Source organism: Giraffa tippelskirchi, chromosome 3, assembly GCF_054371585.1.
Source record: "Giraffa tippelskirchi isolate mGirTip1 chromosome 3, T2T-mGirTip1v1.2.pri, whole genome shotgun sequence".
NCBI classification, from domain to species: domain Eukaryota; kingdom Metazoa; phylum Chordata; class Mammalia; order Artiodactyla; family Giraffidae; genus Giraffa; species Giraffa tippelskirchi.
Window position 1 is genome coordinate 32,101,109 of NC_137277.1, and position 17,425 is coordinate 32,118,533.

The following is a 17,425-nucleotide window of genomic DNA, read 5'->3' on the forward strand; positions in this document are numbered from 1 at the left end:
CTTTTTTTTCTTTCCCTACCAAATTCTCCATTTTTCTTAAGTGAATCTCTCTTAGCCTCACCTCACCCATGGTCTCTGTGCAGCTAACTTGCCATCACCTCTACAGCCTCTAAGAATGGTCATATTTTCTAAAAGAACCCCAGAATGCATGGACTAACAAGACTTTTTCCCCAAATTTTAAATTAATTTGTATTTAAACATAACAAACATCAAAACCTAACTTGTATTTATTTTACATTTAATAAGTTATTTTTGGGTGGGAAGAGAAATAAATTAAAAAAAAAAACCTCAAAGAAGTTGAATGATAAACAGAAGACAGGTACTCACTAAACCAACCATATATTCATTATCCAAAGAACCATCTTTCTTCTGCTGCTGCTGCTAAGTCACTTCAGTCGTGTCCGACTCTGTGTGACCCCATAGACGGTAGCCCACCAGGCTGCCCCGTCCCTGGGATTCTCCAGGCAAGAATACTGGAGTGGGTTGCCATTTCCTTCTCCAATGCATGAAAGTGAAAAGTGAAAGTGAAGTCGCTCAGTCGTGTCCGACTCTTAGCGACCCCATGGACTGCAGCCTACCAGGCTCCTCTGTCCATGGGATTTTCCAGGCAAGAGGACTGGAGTGGGGTGCCATTTCCTTCTCCACTGAACCTCCTTGCAGGGGTATAAAGCCTCGGGAGATGCAGGAAAGCTTCGGATTCAGAGGACCACACCCAGGTTCCTTAGCAACAGCAGCAGAAGGAAGCCTTTCTCACCAGCAGATGGTGGTGGGCTGTTGCTCTGTTTCTGCATCATCTTCCTACAATGGGCTCTTGGCTCCTAGTAGAATCCTCTGAACCCTACTTAGCAACCAGCATCCCTTGGTAACCCCGAGAGCCATCTTTTCATCGACGGAGACCCATAGTGCTGCTTTTACTCTCGTTGCTCTATACTTTTTTCAAGTCCTGCATATGCAACATGCCCTATGTCTAAACACGAATTCTTTTAATCATTTGAATATTGGCTAATGGATGTCAAAGTCCAGAATCCCAGAGAAAAACAAAATGAACTGCATTCAAAAATTAACTTGCATCTATACTGAACTTCTACTTTGCACACAGGCAAAATACTTCGAGTAGAAGATCACCAGAGCTCTGTCTGCTGAAATACATCAGTGGATGTCCCCTGTAAGTCACACGAGAGTTCAGGGGACCAGGCCCTGCTCTTCCCATGAAATAGCTCTGTGACCTCGGTCAAAGATACTTCACCTCTCCACAACTCGGCTCCCTCCTACTAAAACAAGAAAGATGAGCTGGTGATCCCGGAGGTCCCTTGGAGTGTTAATATTTCATGACCCTTGGCTTCATCTTTGACCAGGGTCTTTGTATGTCTCCAAATTCAAGCCGCTGAGATGTTTCTTAATCTCAAGAGTTTTCCCCATGAGATGAGGCGGCATGTCTTGGAATAGTTCTAAGCGTTATGTTCAAACTGCAGGAAAAAGGCTGCAAGATAGAAAGCCGTCCCCCACCGATGGTTTTAAGAAGTCAGATGTGAAATGCTGGGTCTTGAAATGAACCTCCAGAAGGAAACGTGACCCCAAATCCTATCACTTTACAAAGACCCCAGAAATCTTGACGGGCCCCAGGCCAATTTGGGGATCACGCTCTCTTGCATGAATCTACCGACTCAGTCTCTCAAAAAGGATTCAGTCGTTCCTTGCTATTGGCTGAGGCGTCTCCAGACACTGACCGTGATACACAGTAATTTAAGGCGTGAATAATCTAGTGAGGAAGAGAAGACACCCACACATGAGTCAGAGAAATAAAGTGTTAGGCAACACATGATTAAAGCATCCATATTCATAGGAGGCTACCAAGGATAAAAGAACAGAACCTTTTCTTTTTCAAGGGAGAATCTTACTAGAAAGAGGGCTGATAAAGGGAATTGCTGATCAAGGGAAGAAGCATGCACTAAAAACTAGAATATGGAATCAACATGGTGCCTGCTGTCCAGGGCCAGCTTTGTGGGTGTATCACCTGCCACCAGCATCCCACGAAGGGCCCTGTGCTTAGAACAGTGTGCTGTCAACACCTGAAATTGTAACCATTTTGAACAAAGGGCCTCACATTATACTTCTGCATCAGGCTCCACCCACTATGGAGTGTACCCCAGAATATCACCTTGTTCCAGGAGAGGGATCCTACTTTGGGATGGTAAGAGATGGGACTGGAAAAGGAAGTGGGGTTCATGCACAGAGAGCCTTGAATTCTATGCTGAACTGCTCAGACTTTATTCTGTAGAAAGATAGAAGGCTATTTTTTTCAAACTTTAAACTTTTTATTTTGTATTGGGGTACAGCTGATTAACAATGGTGTAGTAGTTTCACGTGAACAGCTAAGGGTCTCAGCCATACCTGTACATGTATCCATTCTTCCCCAAACGCTCCTCCCATCCAGGCTAACATAACATTGAGTAGAGTTCCATGTGCTATACAGTAGCACTTTGTTGGTTATTCATTTTAAATAGAGCAGTCTATACATGACCTTTCCAAATGCCCTAACTGTGCCTTTCCCTCCCCGCGTAGGCAACCATAAGTCTGTGAGTCTCTTTCTGTTTTGTAAGTGAGTTCATTTGTATAATTTCTTTTCAGATTCTACATACAAGGGATGTCATACCATAGTTCTAGAAGGTATTTTTTGAGCAGCAGAGTTATCTGGTAACATTGAGATTTTAGGACAAATAATCTTGTGATAACATGAATGGGGGAGACAGGGCTGGTGTGAAGACCCTTATCAGGATCCATTAGCAAAGTAAGAAAGTTCACTTAGATGTACGTGGTGAGAGCAGAGAGGAGAGGTAAAATTTGAGAAACAAATGGAAAAGAGGAATCACTGTGTCTTGATAATTAATTGAAGACGGAGAGACAGAGACAGTTGAATCAAATTTACGTCACAATTTCTTTCCCCAGGCTTTTGCAAAAAAAGATAAAAATAAAATGACAAAAAATAAAGCATTGTGACTGTAATTATTGGTGGCAAAATTGGTAGGGCTGTCGGGGGCCTCTGAGGCAATGCTTTCATTCGAGAACTTGGCAGTAAGGTGAGTGGGTTAACATTGTTCAATCCTTCATTTTATACACTCAATATTTACTGATCTCTTCCTAAACGTCTAGATACCACTTTAGATATTAAAGATCCGGCTGCAAATAAAGCAGTCACAGGCTCTGCCTATGAAAATTTTATAGCCTAGGAGGGAAAAGATGTTAAACAATTACAATTGCGGGTATATGATGAAAGGGACACATCATTTTGAATTAGAGAGACATTTCTGGTCTTTTCTCCCAGGAAACTTAAACAAATAAATAAATGGAGTTGTTAAGCCCATGACACTTAATTCGCTACCTTTCAATTTCACTAAACTACAGCCTACTTTGTGTGTGTGTGTGTGTGTTTGTGTGCGCGCGCGTGCATGTGTGTATGTCCACATGTGAGCAGGGGTAATTTCCATTTCCAAAAGACTTGGCTTCCCTGATGAGAAAGGGGGAGATTCTGACAGAGTGAAAGATAAAAGAGAAAATGAGAAGCAAGTGATACTTGCCTTCCGTTGCCTTCTGAATGGTTTTCCACTGAATTACAAGACAATGCTCTTTTGATCTGCTACGGAGGAGGTGGGTTTTGTGTAGCCAAGATGTTCCCACTGGATGGCCTCTCACCCAGCCAGGCTGGGTTTTTCCCTAGCAATTTTGGAAATAGGACTGGGAGACAGATGTCTATTTTGGAGCTGTGGGGAGTGGCCATTTTCAACCACATGAACTGGACAGATGGTGAACCTGGCTGACAGGGATGCAAAGAGCCAGTGAGAGTGGGGTTGGAGGGTGTTCCAGTCCCCAATTTCAGCCCATTCTCCTCTATGGATCAACCACATTCCTGTTGCTGAGTTCCATGAGACACCCCAGTATGCTTATAAGCTTTTCTGTTTAAGCTTGTTCAAGAATTCTATTTAATTCTCTACTGTTTGCAAACCAAGATGCTCCCTGCTGATTAGCATTGAAGAAGGACAGCTGGTGGTGGTGGAAAGTTACCAGGACAAGCAAGCAGAACTCTGGGACCTATTTTTAAATCCTGGTTCACTAATCAAAATCCCTAAGGTACGGACCCAGGGTTTGTAAAGGTGGTCGAAACGTATACTGCAAAGCGTGACATTGGCAGAGCCAGGAAGCCGGGATAGGCATATTGCAGGAAACATCTCTGAGGGGTTGTTAATGTTGCATCTTCTCTCTGTGGGGCCAGGTAAGGACCACAAGCCCTGGACATAGCAGAGCATCAGCCAGCTGCAGGTTCTCCCCTCAGAAGGGGCAGTCGTATCTGTCCGTAACGCAGGCCTTGAACTTCTTTTTGTTGACCTCCGCCCTGGGTTTTGGGTTTCCTGGGTGGCTCAGCAGGAAAGAATCCACCCACAATGCAGGGACATGAGTTTGATCCCTGGGTTGGGAAGATCTGCTGGAGGGGAAATGGCTTCTCACTCCAGGATTCTTGCCTGGGAAATCCCATGGACAGAGGAGCCTGGGGGGCTACAGTCCATGGGGTTGAAACGAGTCAGACATGACTGAGCAACTAAAAAACAACCACACCCTGGGTTTAGCTGGGTCGATTCCTGAAGGAACCGACCTTCAGGTACAACGCCTGACTTTGACATCACTGTCTTCAAGGACACAGGCTAGTGGAGGGTTTTGTGGAAAGTAACAAGCAAGGGACTTCTCTGGTAGTCCAGTGGCTAAGACTCCAGGCTCCCAATGCAGGGAGCCCAGGTTCGATCCCTGGTCAGGGAACTAGATCCCACATGCCTCAGTTAAGAATTAGCATGCTGCAACTAAAGATTCCCGCGTGCTGCAACTAAGACCTGGCTCAGTCAAATAAATAAATATTTACTTAAAAAAATAAGATGTTTAAAAAAAGGAAAGAAAGTAACAAGCAGGACCACTCCAGGAAGTTTCAGTGATGTTCAGGGCTGGAAGCTGATACTGTCGGATATAGACTGTTGAAATAACTGCTCTCTTCTTGCCCAATGGGTGGCCTGCCACAGAATCCTTTCCTCTACCTGCCACTACATGGCAAATAGATGGGGAAACATTGGAAACACTGACAGAATTTATTTTTTTTGAGCTCCAAAATCACTGCAGATGGTGACTGCAGCTATAAAACTAAGAGATGCTTGCTCCTTGGAAGAAAAGTTATGACCAACCTAGACAGCATATTAAAAAGCAGAGACATTACTTTGCCAACAAAGGTCCATCTAGTCAAAGCTATGGTTTTCCAGTAGTCATGTATGCATGTGACACTTGGACTGTAAAGAAAGCTGAGCACTGAAGAATTGATGCTTTTGAACTGTGGTGTTGGAGAAGACTCTTGAGAGTCCCTTGGACTGCAAGGAGATCCAACCAGTCCATCCTAAAGGTGATCAGTCCTGAATATTTCAGCCTGTCTGCCCCCTGATCCCCTCTTTCAGTGCCTACTGTCTTACCTGGGTTCCTTTATGACTATACAGTAGAAGTGAGAAATAGATTTAAAGGACTAGATCTGATAGACAGAATGCCTGATGAACTATGGATGGAGGTTCGTGACATTGTACAGGAGACAGGAATCAAGACCACCCCCAAGAAAAAGAAATGCAAAAAAGCAAAATGGCTGTCTGAGGAGGCCTTACAAATAGCTGTGAAAAGACGGGAAGCGAAAAGCAAAGGAGAAAAGGAAAGATATACCCATTTGAATGCAGAGTTCCAAAGAATAGCAAGGAGAGATAAGAAAGCCTTCTTCAGCGATCAATGCAAAGAAATAGAGGAAAACAATAGAATGGGGAAGACTAGAGATCTTTTCAAGAAAATTAGAGATACCGAGGGAACATTTCATGCAAAGATGGGCTCAATAAAGGACAGAAATGGTAGGGACCTAACAGAAGCAGAAGATATTAAGAAGAGGTGGCAAGAATACACAGAAGAATTGAACAAAAAAGTTCTTCATGACCCAGTTAATCACGATGGTGTGATCACTCACCTAGAGCCAGAAATCCTGGAATGTGAAGTCAAGTGGGCCTTAGGAAGCATCACTATGAACAAAGCTAGTGGAACTGATGGAATTCCAGATGAGCTATTTCAAATCCTGAAAGATGATGCTGTGAAAGTGCTGCACTCAATACGCCAGCAAATATGGAAAACTCAGCAGTGGCCACGGGACTGGAAAAGGTCAGTTTTCATTCCAATCCCAAAGAAAGGCAATGCCAAAGAATGCTCAAACTACCGCACAATTGCACTCATCTCACACGCTAGTAAAGTAATGCTCAAAATTCTCCAAGCCAGGCTTCAGCAGTACATGAACCGTGAACTTCCAGATGTTCAAGCTGGTTTTAGAAAAGGCAGAGGAACCAGAGATCAAATTGCCAACATCCGATGGATCATCGAGAAAGCAAGAGAGTTCCAGAAAAACATCTATTTCTGCTTTAGTGACTATGCCAAAGCCTTTGACTGTGTGGATCACAATAAACTGGAAAATTCTGAAAGAGATGGGAATACCAGACCACCTGACCTGCCTCTTGAGAAACCTGTATGCAGGTCAGGAAGCAACAGTTAGAACTGGACATGGAACAACAGACTGGTTCCAAATAGGAAAAGGAGTACATCAAGGCTGTATATTGTCACCCTGCTTATTTAACTTATATGCAGAGTACATCATGAGAAACGCTGGGCTGGAGGAAGCACAAGCTGGAATCAAGATTGCTGGGAGAAATATCAATAACTTCAGATATGCAGATGACACCACCCTTATGACAGAAAGTGAAGAAGAACTACAGAGTCTCTTGATGAAAGTGAAAGAGGAGAGTGAAAAAGTTGGCTTAAAGCTCAACGTTCAGAAAACTAAGATCATGGCATCCAATCCCATCACTTCATGGCAGATAGATGGGCAAACAGTAGAAACAGTGGCTGACTTTATTTTGGGGGGCTCCAAAATCACTGCAGATGGTGATTGCAGCCATGAAATTAAAAGACGCTTACTCCTTGAAAGGAAATTTATGATCAACCTAGATAGCATATTAAAAAGCAGAAACAATACTTTGCCAACAAAGGTCCGTCTAGTCAAGGCTATAAAGTTTTTCCAGTGGTCATGTATGGATATGAGAGTTGGACGGTGAAGAAAGCTGAGTGCTGAAGAATTGACGCTTTTGAAATGTGGTGTTGGAGAAGACTCTTGAGAGTCCCTTGGACTGCAAGGAGATCCAACCAGTCCATCCTAAAGGAGATCAGTCCTGGGTGCTCATTGAAAGGACTGATGTTGAAGCTGAAACTCCAATACTTTGGCCACCTAATGTGAAGATCTGACTCATTGGAAAAGACCCTGATGCTGGGAAAGATTGAGGGCAGGAGGAGAAGGGGACGACAGAGGATGAGATGGCTAGATAGCATCACCGACTCGATGGACATGGGTTTGGGTGGACTCAGGGAGTTGGTGATGGACAGGGAGGCCTGGCATGCTGCGGTTCATGGGGTCACAAAGAGTCAGACACGACTGAGTGACTGAACTGAACTGAATATTTATAGGAAGGACTGATGCTGAAGTTGAAGCTCTAATACTTTGGCCACCTGATGTGAAGAACTGACTCATTGGAAAAGACCCTGATGCTATGAAAGATTGAAGGCAGGAGGAGAAGGGGACGACAGAGGATGAGATGGTTGGATGGCATCATTGACTCGATGGACATGGGTTTGGGTGGACTCCGGGAGTTGGTGATGGACAGGGAGGCCTGGCGTGTTGCAATTCATAGGGTCGCAAAGAGTCGGTCATGACTGAGCGACTGAAATGAACTGAACTGAACTGAACTGAGTGTGTGACTGAACTAACTGACCTGGTATTTTCCAACTCTGGGACAAACTTCCCTCCCAGGAGCAGCCTGCATCACTCGTGGGTCTGATGTTGTCTCGATTGGGGTACACGGGCATCAACCCATTTGGTACAGAGGAGACAAGCTGATGAGAGCTGAGAGAAGGTGGCCTTTTAGGCCAGGTTGTCTACACTGTTACTGCCCCAATCCTGGCCGAGTTTCTCAAGCAAGGCTGAAAGCCAGGGATTATTTCCCTGTGTCCTGTTGACATCTGAGCACACCCTGCTCCTCATCTTCAGAGTCCAGGTACCAATAATATCTGTTCCCTTGGCCACGTGTTACTCTGTACACTGATGTGCAGCTAAGGGGTCACAGTGACCAAGAAGGACAGAAGCGGACCGTCCACCCATCCATGTCTGGGGACATCCAGAAAGAGGAGGAGAAAATGACCATCAGGTGATGGAAGTAATCCTTTGTGGTCAGACGGAGAAGGGGAGGCCTGGGGGCTCCTGGACTAGCCTGAGCGGTCCTCATGGATGAGCACAGGGAAGAGGGGGGGACCTGGCACCACAGTTCTTTCTTCACCTCACAAGATGTCCTGACTCTGCTTCCTTCGAGACACACGAAGGAGGCACACGGGTATCCATGTCAGCTTCCAGCACTGGGCATGTGTCGGGTAGAAAACCATGGGCATGTTCACATGCCAAGAGCCCCAGCTTGGGCTGACCACACGGTTGTTTCAATGCTTAAGCCTCACGCACAGAGTCGAGTTGTTTGAGAATGACGTCCGTTCACACAAACACTGCGAAGCCACCCTTTCCCTAAGCACCATGCTCTCAGTTTGTCAAAACATTTGAAGAAGCCCAATTCAGGCCTCAAAAGGAATTCTCTTTCACGCAGCCAGCTGCCAGGTCTGAGAGCCGAAGGCTTTTTATGTTACAATATTTCAAGACACTAGAGACAGGAGGAACGCGGGCCTCGAGTGGACGTCCCGTGGGGCTGACGACGTCAATAAGGGGACAGAAGGCGCTCTTCACCTGCTCTCCGGTGGGGGGAGGATGGGATGAGGAAGCCAGCTCTGGCTGGTCTAGATACCTGTGAAGAGCAGTACAGGGCAGGGGTCACAGACGTGGGCTCTGAAGCCAGAGGTGGGTGTGTCTAAGTCCCAGCTTTTCCATTTACTACTCGTGGAGTTTTATGAGATGTCCTTTGAGGCTGGGTGCTCCACCTGTGAATGTGGGGGGACAGACAGGGGGCCAAGGCACCACCCCCTCAGACTGCTGTGAGGACTCAGTATAACACACATGTGATGTGCTAATAGCCGTACCCAGTAAACAGTGAGCACTAGCTCATTCTTGGGGGGCTCTACAGGACTGTGGTGCGTGTCCCCAAAGTCCTCCCTGTGTGGGGAGGCCCAGCCGGCCTCGGGCCACGATGTCATCAGAACTGCCCACTGAGCTCTGCCCGCTCGGCCGTGGGGAAATTTTTTCCTCTGTCGCAAACAGGTCCCTGAAGCGCAGAACAGCAACTCAGCAACTGACATAAACAATTTCAAACAATCATTTCAGAAGACAAATGGCTCCATTTGGGCATCAAGATTCCTCCCAGAGGCTTTCCCTGCCTGTTTATGTGTTCCGTGGCCTCCAGCCACAAGTGAATTAGGCAGACAGTGCACTCACGCCCCGGGGAGGGGCCTGTGTGGACCAGCACCTGCTGTTTGACCTGCTTTCCTTGAAAGCTGATGCTGGGGGTGGGGGGGTTCTGGAGGAAAGAAACTCCCATTTCTGCCTGCCAGTGCCCACCCGTCATGGAAAACATTGTGAGATACAGGGAAAATATAAAATGTAGGTATATTACAATTTTTTTACATGTTAGAAAATAATCTTGGCCCTGCTTTTTTTTTTTTTTTTAACAAGGTTTTGAAACAAACATAATATTTCAGGACTTCCCTGGTGGCACAAGTGGTAAAGAAGATGGCTGCCAATGCAGGAGATGTAAGAGAGGCAGGTTTGATCCCTGGGTTGGGAAGATCCCCTGGGGGAGGAAATGGCAACCCACTCCAGTATTCTAGCTGGAACATTTCCTGTCTCTGGGACATTCCATGGTGCTGGGTTCTAGTCTACGCGCTAAGACCTGAAACTTCTGCAGAGGGTGGCGCTTTACTAAAGCCAAAGGCTCCTTTGTTTCTATGCCTATTCAGTTCTCTCTCCTCTCAGTAGAATTTGCTGAATTCCACCTCTCCTAATTCAGTCTTTTCTGTCTTGAAGCCAGAGGAGATGGCTGCTTCATGCGAAAACAGCTCTAAGCAGAAGGACCATGTATTTTGTTGACAGTGACTGGCTTTGAAAAAGCCAGGCAATCTACCCATTTCTGTACCATCGGTGCTTCCCCGTGGCTGTGCGTTCCTCAGAGGATCACGTGGCCAACTTGGTTCTGGGAGCCCGGAGCCCAGGCTCTGGTTCTAAATCTACTAAGTGACGTTGGGCAAATTTCTTAACACCCCTGATCCTCAGGTCTCCTCCATCTGCACGACTAGTTTTGCAATCTCACAGAGTTGTTATGAAAATATAAGCACAACGACTTGAGAGTTTAATTCACCATAAAAATAAAAGGTGCTATAATTTAGCAGACTGCTGTCTGAACCCCAGGCGCTGCTCCCTGTGGTCAGAGCTCTCCACTTTGGTTTCAGCTTTAGACAGAATGACATTTTCGGTTGTCAAGGTGGAGGATCTGGGATCTCAGGGGAGCTGGAAGAACAGCCATGAGCCATGCTCATCCTTAGAGCTGACTGGTAACCTTACAAGATCCGGCTCTCACCAGAAACACATTAAGACCTGAGCTGAACAACCACCACCTCTGTCTGGAGAATGAAAATGATAACAATGTCTTCCTCAAAAAGTTTTTTTTGAAAGAGAGGGAATAAGTGATAGTATGTATATAAAACATTTATAGAATATATTGTAAATGCTACAATGATAATGATTATCTGTATTACTCGCAACCACCACCTGGGGTTGAAAAGAAATGAAGGACTTCCCTGGCTGTCCAGGGGTTAAGACTTCATCTTCCAATGCAGATGGTGCAGGTTCGATTCCCAGCTGGGGGTGGGGGCAGGGCTTAGATCCCACATGACTCACAGCCAAAAAACCAAAACATAAGACAGAAACAATATTGTAACAAATTCAGTAAAGACATTAAAATGGTCCAAGAACTTCCCTGTTGATCCAGTGGCTAAAACTCCACACTCTCAATACAGGGGCCTGGGTTCGATCCCTGGTCAGGGAACCAGATCCCACATGCTGTAACTAAGATGCGGCACAGACAAATAAACAAGCAAATAAAAATAAATATTTAAAAAATGGTCCACATTAAAAAATATCTTAAAAAAAGAAAGCAATGAGGAGAGCAAATCTTATGACGTAATCATCAGAGGCTAGTGGTTGGTAATTTAGAAACACTATGAAATTTTATAATAATATTAAAGGTATTTAAAAATACTGTACAACATCCTATAGTATATGGGTATAAGTAAGGATAAAATCATGAATATTAATCTGTGAATAAAACTGCTAGCTTTGTTGAAGTCTACAGGCACGTGAAGACAAAAGGAGAAGGGGGCAGCAGAAGAAGAAATGGTTGAATGGCATCAGTCATTCAATGGACATGAGTTTGACAACCTCATGGGTAGGGGAGCCTGGCGTGCTGCAGCCCCTGGGGTCGCAGAGTCGGACATGACTTAGCAACTGAACAACAACAACAATAAGCACATCCTTGTACTAGACCAAATGCTGTTTATTGGCCTTTTCACTAAAGCCACACAAAATTTCCATGGAGCAGACATTTTTTGGTCCCATGTTCTCAGATGGAGAAGTGGAGAGCTTGAAGAACATGCTCCAGTTCACATGATCAGGAACGGAGGAGCCAGAATCTGAACCCAGGTCAGCAAGACGGCAGGCTGTGTATCACAACATACATATTGGAATTTTCCAATATAAATTAACCGGAGGGGTTGTCAGTGTTCAGTCTCAGCTGGGGACCAGGTTTTCTCTGTCGTAGTTTGAATGTGAATATGCTCTTGGATTGGTGGGAATTGATAACAACTTCAACCTCCCAGGTATTCAGCCAACTTGACTCAGCAGGTCCTCCCATCAGGAATCTTTATCCCCTGTGACTCCATGGCTTAAACATAAACATGCAAGCAAAGCCCACTGCTAATTTATGAATTACCCAGGTTATTCCTGATGACTACAGAAGATGCAGGAGACACTGAATAGATCATCAAAATAAGGAATATAGGAATATAAGAAAGAATATAAGACAAATTAAAAATTACTTATTGTCTAGATATGCAGAGATCATCACTGAGAATGGGTCTTTTTAGACTTTGTTCTATGCTTGAACACTTCTGGTAGTTTGTGGTATGTTTTGATCCCTAATTTGCTGAGTTTAAAATATTTCAACTTTCAAAGTAGTTTCTGTTTAAAGGGAACCCTCATGCACTATTGGTGGGAATATAAATTGGTGCCTCCACTGTGGAAAATAGTATGGAAGTTCTTCAAAACACTAGAAATATAACAACCATATGATTCAGCAATTCCACTCCTGGGTATATATTTAAAAAAACCCAAAATGCTAATATGAAAAGATACACACACCCCAACATTCACAATATTATTATCTATAAATGCCAAGATACAGAAGTAACCAGAGTGTCCATCAACACCTGGATAAAGATAAATAGATGAAGAAGACATGATATTTACATACAGTGGAATATCACTCAACCATAAAGAAGAATGAAAATCTGTCACTTGCAGCAACATGGATGGACTTGGAGGGTATTATGCTAAGTGAAATAAGTCATACAGAGAAAGATAAATACTGTATGATACCACTGATATGTGGGATCTAAAAAATACAACAAGCTATAATACATAAAATATAACAAAAAAAGAAGCAGACTCACAGATATAGAGAACAAATTGGTGGTTGCCAGTGGGGAAGAGGGGGAGAAGCCATATATATGGGTGTAGGGGATTAAGAGGTACAAACTTCTGGGTATAAAACAGGCTCAAGGATGTGTTATACAACAGGAGGAATATAGTCAGTATTTTGTAATAACTATAAATGGAAAGTAACTTAAAAATGGTACAAAAATTTTAAAAATATAAAAAATAAAAGAATGCTTTTTAATTGCCATTTGATCAAGAAATGAGATAATATGTAACATTTACTGACATTTCTCTGTGTGTTTGGGGAGGGCACTAAATTTAAATCTGTCTTCTAGACAGGTGGGAAGGAGGTTGAAAAGGGAGGGGACATAAATATACCTATGGTTGATTCATGTTGATGTTTGGCAGAAACCAAAACAATTCTATAAAGCAATTACCCTTCAATTAAAAAATAAATAAATTTAAAGAAAATTGTCTTCTAATATTTTATGCCTCATTAGTTACTCACTGTAAAACTGAGTATCAAAAAGTTCCGTGTGGAACTTTACTTCAGATAAGAAGCCAGACCAACCAGTCGTGAGGACAAAAAAATTGAACGACTCCCTGAAAGGAGAGTTCCCGGAAATAGGAAAGTAAAAAACTGCTTATGCGGTATTTTCAAGTCATTATCTGTGGAATAGGGACATTCCTGGGAGCTACTGGCCTATATTTAATGAGAAAGAACTGATGACTTTGTACCATTTAAGAGTCCAAGGGGAAAGAGATGCAGATTGAGGGCTGGATAACTTATTTGAGTGGCAGTTCAGACTGAGATGTCAGGCAAGACATACTGAGAATTTGAGAGGCTGTAATCACTGACCATTGCTACACATACCAAGTGATGACTGAGGTTCTAGATGGGGGACCCCAATAAATACATTTTACAATATTACAGTGGCTTAATCCACTGCTTCTACTGCTCGAATCCTACCGCTTTCTCTAATGATCTAAGCTATCTGAATACAGCAAACATTAACTGGAGTGGCTGAAATGTAAGAGAAGTATTTAGTAGTATCTGTAGGGGAATAGGAGAATTTATCTTCTTTCAACTAACAGGAGAAAAGAGAGAAATGATTCTTCCTTCAATGGTTCCAGGGGTCACTTTGCTACTCTCTGTAAAAATTAAAGTCAGGAATCAGCCTTATTTATTCTAAATTTCTGGGAATAAACGATACATCTTATTGTAACAAAATTTGGAGACCCTTGTGTTTTACCTAAAAATACTAATTCAGAGAATTCTCTGGTGGTCCAGCAGTCAGGATTCTGCACTCTCACTGAAGGAGGTATGGGAACTAAGATCCCACAAGCCATGCAGTGTGACTGAAAAAAAAAATTTTTTTTAAAAAACCAGTTCAAACCTGGTTAAGTAAAGCTTGAGTTATCAGCTATTCTGGATGATGTCAGGATGGAAATGACTGCAAATCGCTGATTTAAACAAATGCTGTCTGCTCAATAAAGCTGAAAATCCGAGTACTAAAATCATAAGACTGCAAAAATCTGTTATTTGGCTAATGGCTGTTGCTGATGTCTTAAAAATCATATTTAGGACTTCCCTGGTGGTCCAGTGGTTAAGAATCCATCTGCTAATGTTGGGGACATGGGTTCAATCCCTGGTCCAGGAAGATTCCACATGCCATGGAGTAGCTAAGACCATGCACTGCGACCACTGAGCCTTGCTCTATAGCCTGTGCTCCACAACGAGAGAAGCCACCACAAAGAGAAGCCCACCACCACAACTCGAGAGTAGCCTCCACTTGCTGCAACTAGAGAAAGCCTGTACATAGCAACAAAGACCCAGTGCAGCCAAAAATTAACTAATTAAAAAAAATCCTATTTATGTCTATCAAACTCACCACTCCATGCCTCTCTCTTGCGCAGTTCACAAGCCACCAGATCAAGTAATCCCTTCTCACATGAGGAATGTAGAAGAAAGCCTCAATAGTTCTACAAAGGTCTTTCCCTCACAAATGGCAGGAACCATCTTGCTAGCATGGAAACAGGTACCCAGTGAGCTGAGCTGACTTTCCCAAGATTGTGAGTCAGAGAGTGGGTATGTGGGCTCCTGCATAGTTCTAAGTTCTACCCACTGGAGAGCGGGCATGAGACTTCAAAGGCTGGTACCTGGGAAATACACTTGCTGACTTCACCTTCCTGATCTGGGCAGAGATGCAAGACAGCTGGTCAGCATCTGACAGAGGACCACTGAGCTCGTGCTAGGCACATGAGAATGAAGAAGATGAAAGACTACTTTATGCTCCAACATCTCCTATTCAGGTCCGGCTTTTCTGAGGTACATAAAACCCTATCCCTCCAGTTTAGGCCTTGGACATCTGCTGTGCAATTCTGTTCATTCTCTGGTTCAACTCAATTAGATCAGAAACCATCAAATCTGGTTCAATCCAATTTGACAAAATCTTACTGTGTCTATCATGCACTGTAGCAGATAAAAGAGGAAGGCCACTCTTTATGGTCTTAAAAAACTTACATTTTTATTTTTCCAAAGATCCCAGGTACACTAATTTGGATTCATTATTATCCTTAGTACAGGTCACACTGTCACCACTGACCCATGAATGTAACAACATTCAGCCACTAAGTTGTGTTTGACTCTTTTTGACTCCATGGACTGCAGCATGCCCAGCTCCTCTGTCCTTCACTATCTCCCGGAGTTTGCTCAGATTCACGTCCATTGAGTCAGTGATGCTATCTTACCATCTCATCCTCTGCAGTTCTCGTCTCCTTTTGCCTCCAGTCCTTCCTAGCATCAGGGTCTTTTCCAGTGAGTTGGCTCTTCGCATCAGGTGGCCAAAGTATGGAGCTTCAGCTTTAGCATCAGTCCTTCCAATGAATATTCAAGGTTGATGTCCTTTACTATTGACTGGTTTGATCTTCTTGCAGTCCAAGGGACTCTCAAGAGTCTTTTCCAGCACCACAAATTGAAAGCATCAATTCTTCAGCACTCAGCCTTCTTTATGGACTAACTCTCACATCTGTACATGACTACTGGAAAAACCATAGCTTTGACTATAAGGACCTGTGTTGGCAAAGTGATATCTCTGCTTTTTAATACGCTGTCTAGGTTTGTCATAGCTTTTCTTCCAAGAAGCAAGCATTTTTCAACTTAATTCATTTGCTTAATAATCAGCATGCATGTCACCACCAATCAAGCTAAAACCAACATCACAATAACCTTTCTCTTCCCTTGGACCACATCCGTATCTACTCTCCCTGCATCTCCCACTCCAGAGACAACTACTTTTCAGAATTCTGTATTTATAGCCACTCATTCTTCTTTTGTTGTTCTAGTTTTAAGCCCCTACCCTTGACACCAATATGCCTAAAAATATATAAAAACATACCCTGTTTACTTTTATTGTTTCTGAATAGTCTTTGGTGGGAAAATAAAACGTATTCATTCAAGGCATTTTTAACAGTGCCTAATCTATGCCCATCACTGTTTTAGGTGCCAGGGAAGAAAGCAGTGAAAATGAAGGAACAAACAAAAATCCCTGCCCTCGTGGACAAATAAACAAATGACCAAGTAAAAAGTTTAGTGTCTGGTGTAGTGGTAACAGCTATGGACAATAATAAGGCAGGTTTGGTGTGGAAGGGAATTTGGGGGTGTTGCCATGGTAATGAAGATGCTAGGGAAGCCAACCGCCCCCCAGTATATGAGGTGAAAGTAATGGTCTCAGGCAGGTGGCCTGACTGAATATTCCTCTAGCTTTTAAAAAAATTGTATTTTATTTACTTATTTTTGGCTGCATTGCACCAGCTTCACTCTGGTTGTGGTGCCTGCAGCATGTGGGATCTTAGTTCCCTGACCTGGGATTGAACCTACGTTCCCCTGCATTGGAAGGCGAATTCTTAACCACTGGACTATTAGGGAAGTCCTCCTCCTCTAGTTTTTATAAAAGATTTTAAATTCCTATTTAGGACTTGAAATACACTCATCTTCTAGGATCCAGCTAACTGTGTTGTCACACGGGCTTTTACACGGTACAGCTTAAAGGAATCACACACAGGGAATTAGACGTTGGCTCTAACATCCCACGGAGAACATGGGCTAGGTCTTTTTTGCTCCCCAAACAGACCCCCAGCTCCTAACACAGTCTCCATTACAAGGGCAACAGGAAAGAGATATTCATGCATGTCTGTTGGATGAATGCATAAATATGTAACTCTCATATAGCATTTTTCAGCACCTTCCAGGTGGCCTGTGAGCTCCTTGGGGACAGGGATTATATATAAGCCTCTGACGGATATTCCTGGGATGGGGCACTTGGTGACAATAAATAACAGAGGTTTGAGGAGTGAGATGGGGGAAGGAAAAGCATCAGAGTTTACACTTGGCTGGTGCAGAGGGCCTGTCAGTGACCTACGTGTAGAGATTAACCCCATTAGAGAAATCACGCTCAGAAACTGTGAGCCTCTCTGTCCAGAAAAAATTTTCCATGATGTCTGTCCATCTAAACTTACCCTCTGAGGTGCTGCATGAATAAAGGTGAAACATGGCTGGGAATCACTGCCTTTTAGAAGCTCATAATTGACATTAGAAATAGTAAAGTCTTCAGAAATTCTGCAATT

The 17,425-nt window shown here is 43.6% G+C and overlaps 1 protein-coding gene across 6 annotated transcripts in view; it reads right to left on the reverse strand.

Annotated features, from left to right (window-relative positions):
• Nucleotides 1–17,425, reverse strand: part of MYOCD (myocardin) — an 85,496-nt gene that overhangs the window by 62,509 nt on the left and 5,562 nt on the right. Inside the window, exon 1 of one of the 6 annotated variants that reach the window (XM_081580660.1) lies at nucleotides 755–797. The exons of the other annotated variants lie outside the window; for them this stretch is intronic. Coding sequence (XP_081436786.1) covers nucleotides 755–794 — 40 coding nt within the window. The 5' untranslated portion in view covers nucleotides 795–797. Of the gene's footprint in view, nucleotides 1–754; nucleotides 798–17,425 lie in introns of those variants that run through there. 6 annotated transcript variants of the gene reach the window in all.